At 42.2% G+C, this 10,353-nt stretch overlaps 1 protein-coding gene across 1 annotated transcript in view; it reads right to left on the bottom strand.

Annotated features, from left to right (window-relative positions):
* Positions 1 to 248: 248 nt before the first annotated feature.
* Positions 249 to 10,353, bottom strand: part of ppargc1a (peroxisome proliferator-activated receptor gamma, coactivator 1 alpha) — a 271,676-nt gene continuing 261,571 nt past the window's right edge. The window contains 6 exon segments of the mRNA XM_034229886.1: positions 249 to 3,279; positions 5,725 to 5,876; positions 6,328 to 6,344; positions 6,346 to 6,450; positions 8,360 to 8,480; positions 9,379 to 9,471. Of these exon segments, the coding sequence (XP_034085777.1) occupies positions 3,176 to 3,279; positions 5,725 to 5,876; positions 6,328 to 6,344; positions 6,346 to 6,450; positions 8,360 to 8,480; positions 9,379 to 9,471 (592 nt within the window). The 3' untranslated portion in view covers positions 249 to 3,175.

Below are 10,353 nucleotides of genomic sequence, written 5' to 3'. Positions count from 1 at the left end.
GTGTCGTTCCAGTCAGCTTTCATTCAACACTTTGATACTGTATATCAGCGCAGGAGCGAGGCATGATGGATTTATCGAGAGGCCACTTTTACAACATGCATTGTTTTCATAACTTTTAAATCTTTTTAAAAAAGGATGTCTGCTTGATATATTCAGACAGAGAACAAATCATCGCTCCCCGGCGCTGACTGTTTGATGACGGGACATTCATCACAGAGAAAAGGGAGATAATAGGGAAAAAATTAAGATTTTTGTTTCAAACACATTTCCCTTTATTGGCATGGTGAGGCTGATGAGAATTGCACATAAAAAATGAAATTCACAAGAAAGTCGTACAATAGGTAGAACCACAAAGGCATTGGTAAGGACTTGGCAGAAGGCAACGTGGATAGGACACAAACAGGTAACAACCCATAGCGGCCCCCCTCCCCCACACACACACACACACACACACACACACCCACCCACACACTTCCATAAACACACGCACACACCGGCCTAAAATCACACACACACACACACATACATTTGCTCATACACATATTGTCCTTCCAAAAAAAACATGATTACCCAACAAACGTTTAAGCACTGGCAAAGTCCTCAGTAGGTCACATTATTAAAAAGTCCGCCACATTTCAAATTTTGAACCAGAAGGTGTTATAATATATTGCTACTCTATGGCAATTTACAAAGCATTTTTTCATTACAATGATTAAAGCCACATCTATCAAATGGGACACGACACCATTACCCAAACGCTACACAGACATCAAAAAAGTAAAACAATGTCTTGAAACACAGGTGAAGGGATTTTTTTTTTTTATCATTCCTTGGGACCAATTTTTGCCTCTTTGAATCATAAAAAAATCTCGCCTCCACAGTCAAACTCCATGAAAGGAAGTCTGTGATCAGCAAAAGATTTTTGTCCTTCCTACGATTGGAAGCTGCTTCTCTCATTACTTGGCTGGAGCTAGAAACGGGATATTAATTGAACCAGAAAACCGCAAGGTTACCTTTTATGTCATGTGGACGGCGCTGTGATATCTAGACTGTGAGAGGAGGAGGATGGGCGGGGGAGGGTGGAAAGAGGTGCGGCATGCGATACATTGTCGAGTAGTTTTTCTCTAGGCTTATAGAAGGTCATTTAAAATCTGCCAGTGAAGACAGCTGAGAGGCAGATATCCAAAGTGGTAAATACTGTGCCGACTGTCATCCTGTAATAGCCATGCACTACACAACACACAGGTTCAACACGATTTACACACAGGTGGAGATCAGAGTCACGTCTGCACAGATGTCACAAGGTAATGCGTGCATTACAATCACATAGACTCAATTACATCTTAAAAGGGAAGACTGGGAAGTGGTGGTGGTGGGAAGTGGGGGGGACATTCAAGTGTTTACCGCACAGGGTCATGTGGATGAAATGAGACTGGAATGGAGTCAACCTACAGCAGCTAACCAGCGACTGGGTAATGGGTCAAGTCCAAAAATCACACAACAATAGAAGCTAAAATACAACTCTGAAAAATAATTTATTGCTTTTTATATAGTTTTTTCTTTCATTTATATTATTATCATTATTATTATGAATCATCTTGTAATTATCGTGAATAATATAATCATATATATATAAGTATATATATATATTGTACATCAAATACAAGATCTTTAAAAAAATTCAGGAAAAGGAAATTGTAAACTTTTGTTTGGCATTCACATAATCAAGCGTGAGTGGAGCGATGACAACGAGTGTTTACAGTGGTACAACAAAGACATTCCTGCTAAATCATTTTTATTGCTTCATGTTCTGCTCGTGTGTGGAAAGAGAAAGAGATGTGACGGATGGTGGAGACAGAAATCTCTGTGTGATGAGCGCTGCCTGCCGGAGTGATTAGCTGAATGGTTTGATTGTTTTGGAAAGGCATAGAAGGTAATATTATCTCCACCAAACCATTTATTGTACACCCTGTCTAGTGATTGGAAGTTAAATAACACAAATTGAAGGACAACATAAACCAGCAAATAGATTTTGTGAGGTGCGCCATGTCGAAATGGAGCCCATAAATAGTCTTGATTCAAATAATAAAATAAATAGATAAATATGTGTTTGTACTGATTGAACAGATTTGAATGCAGTAGTCTTTTTCATTGAAGGTAATCAAAAGGAGAACCATACAAAGCAATGAAATCAAACCCAGTTACATATATACATATCTGTATATATATTGATTGCTTCAGAAATAATTAATAAAAAAATGGGGTATCTTTTTTTTTTACAATCATGAAAAACACGTTAAAAATGCATTTTATACTGGTTTCATAAGCAAAAACACTGATTGAGAAACGTTATAAACAGAGAAAACTATACATGGTTGACTGTTTTTCCCCCCGACAAAATAACTTAAAAAAGGACGTTTGTTCACATGCTCCCTCAAAATGAGCAATCAGACAAATCTTTTTTCTTTTTTACAATCATATCATGTCTTCTAAACATCATGTAGGTGTACAATATGTTTTACAGTATTGTAATGACCACAGATCGACATTCTGAATTAAGAAATGTTCTCCATTTTTAAAAAAGGCTGCGTTTTACAGTGCATAGCTGTAACAAATAAAGAACTTTATCAGATATGTACATAAAATAAAAATATTCCTTTTTATAGTATTTGTAAATACACGGCTACATTTCTCCTCAAAATGTAGACAGCAATGTTACCTTGAGAATTTTACCTCCAAGACACAATTTCTTATACTCTTGTTTGTAATGTAACACGATATCCAAACACCAGGTTTAAAGAAAGAAAAAAATCAACAGCAAAAAAAAAAAAATCTGGCTGAACAAGCTGCATGTTTTCACCCCCAAAGAATTGTGGGTATTGTAGTGCTTTGAGAAAAAAATCACAAGTTTTTTTTTTCTTCTTTCACTGGCGGTAGCACAGCAGTGCACCAGGCTCTGAGGGTTCGCTGGATTTCCCAGAATGCAATGTCTCTTCCCAGCTCTTCAGCAGCTATGTTCATGTAAACTTTATTTTTGATATATTCATTTATATTGATATAGGTCTATAGACTTATTCGTATATACTCTATAGCATAGAGTGTAAAACTTCTGGTGGTCTCGTCGTCAAAGGAGCGAGACCCCACAGTGAGGTATCAGAAGTCCCTCTGTGACCGGTTACCTTCTCAGGCTGCGCTGCGCCTCCCTCAGCAAGCTGTCAAAATCCATGGAGTCGTACTTGCTTTTAGTGGAGGCTGGATCAAAGTCGTCCGAATGGGAGTCTGAGAGCAGAAAGAAGGGTTGTGATCAGTGTTGAGCAGAGCAGCGTTTCTTAAAAATAGTATTTCTTCACAGAATAAAGCTTCATTTAGCTAGGTGTTATTTGGTTACTTTGCTATTGAGCTACACAGTTTTCACATCTACATCTCCCTTAGAAATGTAATTAAGACCATGGATGTTGATCTGTTTGATCGCATACAGTATATTCTCAAAGAATAAAAGGTATAATATAATTTGACTTGAAGATTGAGTCTCTTGGTCTTTTCCATTTCATTTGACTGCAATAATATTAATCAAGACTTCCTGGATCCTGTTCTAAAACGTTTTGGTCCCAGCTCACAGAATACAGCAGTATTGCTTGTAGCTAGGTCTTAATCTGATGGTTACTTTGCATTTGATTAAAAAATAATAATGTTGGGAAAGAACACCCATCAGGGTCCAACGATGAAGACCGAGAGTTGACCTGAATCTTCTCACCTGCCCTACTACAGAGCATGTGTCAGATCAGCAATCAAAGCCATGTCAAATCTCCTTTTTTAATTACGAAAGTACAAAAAAGTGTATATTGCTAGTTTGAGTTTCCACAAATCATGAAGATGCGATAAACTTCAAAAAATAAAGAATGATTTGCGAATAGTCAGATAGTAAGTTGCATGCAGGAATATTTACTGAATGACCACGACAAAGCACCCTAATAACTTAAACCAAAGAATTCTAACCGTGCAGGTAGAAAAAGTGCCTTATTTGTATCTCTCTGTCTGTCAATCTTCTCATATGTCCTATTTTTCTGATTAACCTGATAATACAAAAAGAGTGTCTTATCTCTGCCAACAGACAGCTTCACAAATGGGGCCCCCAAAGGGCCCAGCAGCACACTGCGAGAGCTTTGAGAAATGGGAATGACCATGGCAGCTGGAAGACGCCAGTTGTGATCTAATGCAGCGGCCGAGGGCTGGATTGTGTCACACTGCGCACCTTGAGGAATGAAAAATACCATGGTGCTCTACTTAAAACTAATGGACAGTGTCTCCGAACACACAGGGAAGAGGCCTTAAAGATTGAAAAGAGGGGGGAGAGCTTTGGATCCTCCCCTCCATCTCTCTATCCTGTGCTATCAGTGTGGGGACGACCAAAATAGCCCCGTTCCTGACGAAGAGGCGCTCGAATGAAGGCCTTTCCATTCCAGTAGACTGATTAGTCAATCTCGGCATAATGTCTATCCTCAAGGCTTCAGGATTAGCAACTGTTTCTGTGTGTGTGTCAATTTCTCATCATGTCCTCTCTTTAAGAGCCGGTAGCTTCAAGCATGCGCTTTGCAAATGTATAGTAACCACTTCATTTATTGAGACAAGTGGCTCTTTTTCTCTCCGCTGACCCGCTGACCCTCTTGCCGCGGTGCATTATACATTTCTGACCTCCCATTTTTGCTGGTAAATACATGTCACGGTCAATGCCCATCTTATATCAAATGGAGGAGATTATCTTCTCTTGCGACACTTCAGCTGCTCAATTATTATCACCAGCGGTTTAATTGTGCAACAAACAGAAGATAAGAGGATACCAGATCTGCCTTTCCAGAGTTTGCAGTAGTTTTCTCTAGGCTTACAGAAGGGAGTTCTTTTGAAAAACTAGAATTAGCACTAGAAAGTACTCGCTACTCTTTTGGGGCATCATGCCAGTAAAAACAAGGCCTTGATTTCACGGATATCTTGAATGATTTATTAAATGTGCCATTCAACCTTCGGCTGAGCACAGATTCCTCTCTGAGATGTATGGACCTGATCAATATAGGAGGGGATCGTACATGCATGTTACGCTATGGACTTACTTAGATGAGATTAATTCTGCCGCATGCCTGCCAAAAAAAGCATGAGCAGTTGAATGCTCGGCCCCCATCTGCACATCAAGGCTCCTCAACAGATGGACCCTCGCTTCCAGAGGGAGGAGAGACTTAACCTTGCTCCCTCCTTCCTCTTTCTCACTACTATTGCGCCTTTCTCCTCGTAAATTACTCTCCTCTTTGCCATGTTGTTAGAAATGAAGCCCACATAAACACAGTATGACCCAGAGAAAACACATCATGCTTTTAGATTCTCTAATGTGTTCCCTTTCTACAAAGTGGAAACAAGCATTATGTCCACATGAGTAATGGAGTCTGCGTTGTTTTATTTAAGATACTACAGCTGCTATCAGGAGGACTTGGAGCTCTACTCTTACGATGCTCACAGACTGACCCCTGAACTCTGTTTGCCCTTTTCAGCGAAAGCCTGATGGACACATTGAGGGCTGTAGGAATTGCTACAAGCGCTGAGATGACTATCTTTGATATGGAAGCTTTTTTTTTGTTGCTTTCCCCCTCTCTTTTCACTGACAGTCCTCGCAGCTACGCAAATACACTTCCCTGGCCGCAGGGGGCTGATGGAGAAGAACAACAGAGCTGCACTCACCCAAGTCTGTGTAATGTGATTTGCAGAACTGCTTTTGTCCGCCAAAGCACAGCTCGAACTGAGGCTCGTTTAACCGGCGTAAGGTGTGTCCGTTCTCAAGGGCGGCAAAGGCGTCACAAGTGTAGCGGTAGGTGATGAAGCCAAAATTGTCCCTGGTGAAGAAGAAGAGGGGAAAATGAAACGTCAGAGCGGTGCTGTGGGGCAACAATAACTGAGCCTTGTGTTCTATCACGATGGCGCTATTTATATGCAAAAGAGAATCAATAAAAGTGTATCTTTGGGGCTCCATAGGGTAAGAAGTAGATGGATCGTTGTCTTACACTTGCCTTTTCGCAACATAATTGAATTACCTCCCTTCCCAAGCAACACACACACACACACACAACACCACACACACACACACACACACACACACACACACACACACACACACACACACACACACACACACACACCCACACACACACACACACACACACACACACACACACACACACACACACCACACAACAAGACACACACCACACACACACACCACACACACACCACACACACACACCCACACACACACACACTAGACCCACACATTCCCTGGGCTCTTACCCATCGTCCCTCAGGTTTCACTGCACATTCTTCAATTTCGCCAGAGACTTCAAAGCGGCGCTTCAACTCTGTGCGGGTGCAGTCGGACCTCAGTCGCCCCACGTACACCACCCTTCTCTCCTCCTTCTCTTTAAGAGGGAAGACAGAATGGAGGGAAGGAGATTAACAAAAGGGGGAGTGTTGTTTTTCCTCTCCCTTCTCTTTCTTCACCCCTGCTCTAATGAATTGGTCTTGATCACTCCTGTGGATACGGCCGCTGACTCTCGGCCCTTTTTCTGTCCCCTCTCCTCCGCTTCCTGTTATTTGATAGAGCTGCACTCTGCCTTCAGTCTGCCTTGGCACTACAATTCCTCTTTCTCTCCGCAACTCATCAACCAGAGGCGGGAGTGATTTTTATCAAATGATGCCATGTCTTAAAAGTTACTGCTTCTGCTTTTGTGAAAGTCTAAAAATAAAAAGCTGTGAGGTGACTCAGCCAAGTCTGTTTTCTTCCTCACAATGCACAGCAAACAGGGCACGGTCAGTTCATTTTTAGGGATATTCTAAGAGCAGCAGCGAGCCACGGGGCAAAGGAACATCCAACCTCAAGAGGACGCAGGGGTCATAGCGGAATCATTTAGGAACAAACTGCACCGGGCTGCAATTATGGCCTTTGAGTAGTTTAATTGCATCTGCTAATCATATAATGCAGCCAAGCCTGGGGCTATAGTGCAGCAATAGTATTATTTATTTATAAGGAGCAAGTCCATTGAGGCCCGTTGAAATTGTCAATGCTGCCTTGAGGCTAAGATGTATGTAAATCAGTTACATGCTGCTAAACTGCTGAGTCCACCTTTGCCCTGTTGGACTTCTATAAAGCAGAGAAAAGATACAGATTAACCACAGATGACTGTTTTTATGCTTTCTTTCCACTCGCATTAATGCTTACATATACTATTCGAGACAAAAAAAAGCTTTTGCTGAATTAGTGGTTTAGTTGCTGACAGCTGATAAATAGGCGGTCTTCTCTTGATGGCACCCTGAGGGCTGCTGTGTGTGAGTGAGTGAGTGAGACAGACGGAGACCAAACCCGGTTTGACAGCTCGAGCCTCAGCGCTTGTAATTGTTCGCGTCTCTAAAAAACGTGTGCATGCCAAGCAACGTTTGCATTACTGCTTAATTTAATGTGTGCTTTATCAACGGGTGGTAGTGGCGCTCCCCCGGTTGGAAACCTGAGTCATCTCACACTGAGACATGGAGAGCGGCGATACGGCAGAAATGTGATATCCACTGCGGAATTTTGAAATAGATACAGGAGAAGGAAGAGAGAATCAGTGACCGTTTGTTTTGTTCTTTCCTCCGTTTTGCTCTCCCAGTTTCTGTTTTCCACTATTTTAAACATTTTACCCCTGTGGTGTGATTAATAAGAGTCGACAGTGTTTCCAGGCGTTAAAAATACAAAACCCTGAGATATGAGGAAGGGCCTGTCGCCTGAATCATTCAGGAACTCACTTTGTATGAATTCTTTCAGCAGAGACTGTGGCACTGGGCTGCAGGCTGTCTCATCCTCTAATGTGTGTGTGTGTGTGTGTGTGTGTGTGTGTGTGTGTGTGTGTGTGTGTGTGTGTGTGTGTGTGTGTGTGTGTGTGTGTGTGTGTGTGTGTGTGTGTGTGTGTGTGTGTGTGTGTGTGTGTGTGTGTGTGTGTGTGTGTGTGTGTGTGCAGGAGCTTCTGCATGAGCCACAGCACTGTGTGCATGTAGCCTTTTATCAGCAGGAACAATGTTTAGTCGTTTGTGTGCTACTGGCGGTCATTTTAAAGATTGATTAATCAAATGATTGTCTTGTTTCTCAAGGTCTTTCAGTGTATTGTTTTGTCAGTATAACCCAAAGACTTTGATATGATGAGAAAAGCAGCAGATCTCCATATTGGATAGGCTGAAGCAGCATTTTCTGACATTTTTCAAGAGTTAAGAACTGATCAATAATTAAAAATAATTGATTATATTTATATCAGTGGTCTCAGAGTGGAGATCTTAGTGTCAGTGGACTCACTATTGCTTTTTGCTTCTGCCTCTCTCTCTGTTCGGCCCTTTCAAACTCCCGCTTCTCGTAGTCCCGGCGGTACTCCTCCCTCTTCAGCCGCTCGTGCTGGTACTCCTCGTAGCTGTCATACCTGGGGGAGGAAAAGGCAGGCGTATCACATCACTCGTCCTCTGGATTCACCCTTCCTGTTTGACGACTGCGAAAAACAATTGCCAGTATTCACAGAGGAGCAGTCTTTCTATTTCCTCCCCACTGATGGTGGAGAGTTTCAAAGAAAAAGGAAATGGACATAAGACGTCCCTATCGTCATCGCTATGATTGCGACGCCCGCAGGAGAAGGCCTGCGGGAGGGCGGCGCTGAGGGGGTTGTGCAGGCAGCTGCAACTGTCAGCACAACTTCACATGTCATTACTTTCTGCTTAGTTAGGGCTTCATCAAGAAGGAGAGGAGAAAAGAGTACAACTTTTCTCCTTCTCCCTCACACCAGACACAAGACGTGTCCGTTTTTAAATGACGAGAGACTCTTTGGCTTGTCGGGTGCCATTAGGCCCGCGGGTGCCAAATCAGCTCGGAGCGCTGGAATGATGTCAGTCTCTCTCTGCACAGTGACAGCACCTCTCTCTGCATAAGAGAGGCTCCTCTGCAGACTACAGAGGAGTTGAATAGGCGTCATTATACAGCTGGGAGCTCACAAGTGAAGTATGAATGTGGGATTTTTCGTCACTAAACCAATACAATTATCAATTAAACATATTTGCCCTGAATTTTGTTGCAGGCCCCTGTGGAAGCGAGGCTTTGAAAAGGCTGTAGTCTGATGTGAAAAGGGAAATCAAACTATTTCTGACTATTTCACTGCATGTGTCTTTTATAATTTATTGTGAACTATACTGATATCTCAGTAAGAAAGAGCATTTTAGCACCAATTTCAATATTTGCTCTTTTTCACTGCATGCACAGCCCAGAATTATGAAGAGACCATCTTTCTGGTGTTGAAATCCTTCGTTAAATAATTCATTTTAAAGGCTCACCTTGGCCTGCGGCTGAGAGGGGAGCGAGCCTGAGGGTGGGGGCTCTTCTGAGTCCTGGAACGAAAGGTGCTTGCATCTGTGTTGTGACGAGACCTGTGGGAAAACACAAAATGTTAAATACGATGATATTATTTTCTGCAACACCTAGGAATGCTTGTTCATTTAAAACATTTGAAAAAAACTACTTTGAATGAATCACTGTGCATACTGAGTGACATCTTGGATAATTTGTTTTTGGCTTTGGGAACTAAATTAACCTCTTTGATATTCACAGAGCCATTTGGATGTTAGAAACTGTTAATTCCAGATAAAAAGCGTTCTGTAGTTTCCTAATATCGCTCCTGGCCACATTAAGAGTGCATGAGTTACTTCTGCTGAACTTTTGTACACACCTAAACTAGCACATACATGCAGCTGCTATCTATGTTGTATGAGGAAATGGTCAATAGCATCAGCCCCAGTGACCTGAATGTGGAGCTTTAAGCTTCTGATGCTTAATTATTGAAGTGTTGCTGAAGGAGGAAGAGCCAACTGATGGGGGGGAGAGGAGTTTGGGAAGCTCAGTGAAGCAAAGGAGTGCAAGTTTGGAACGATCAAGCATCGTAGGCAGTGGAAACTTAAAACAGAGAGGAGTAGAAATGCTTTGCTGAAAATCTGTCCTTGCATGAAATAATAATACACTTCTTGTTCTGTCGCTTTCTAGACTTCAATACCTACACAGCGAAAGCTTGTCAGATTCTGATGGAGGGGCCTTGAGACTATTACTGTATAATTTGTGAGTTGGTGCAGGGCAAAGTGATTCTACCGGCTCCCTGGAGTAAACTGACCTTTAAGTAATCAGACAAACAAACTGCAGTGGAGTCACTCAGCGAACCTCCACTGACAAACTTCATTTACTCACATCCTCTTCAATAACTTTGCCTCTGTTCCTCCATCAAAGAAACCCCCTCAGCTCTGATCAAAAGGAAGCATGGG

The sequence above is a fragment of the Gymnodraco acuticeps genome, unplaced genomic scaffold, assembly GCF_902827175.1.
Source record: "Gymnodraco acuticeps unplaced genomic scaffold, fGymAcu1.1, whole genome shotgun sequence".
In the NCBI taxonomy this organism is placed as follows: domain Eukaryota; kingdom Metazoa; phylum Chordata; class Actinopteri; order Perciformes; family Bathydraconidae; genus Gymnodraco; species Gymnodraco acuticeps.
This window is presented reverse-complemented; position numbering and strand designations above follow the sequence as displayed.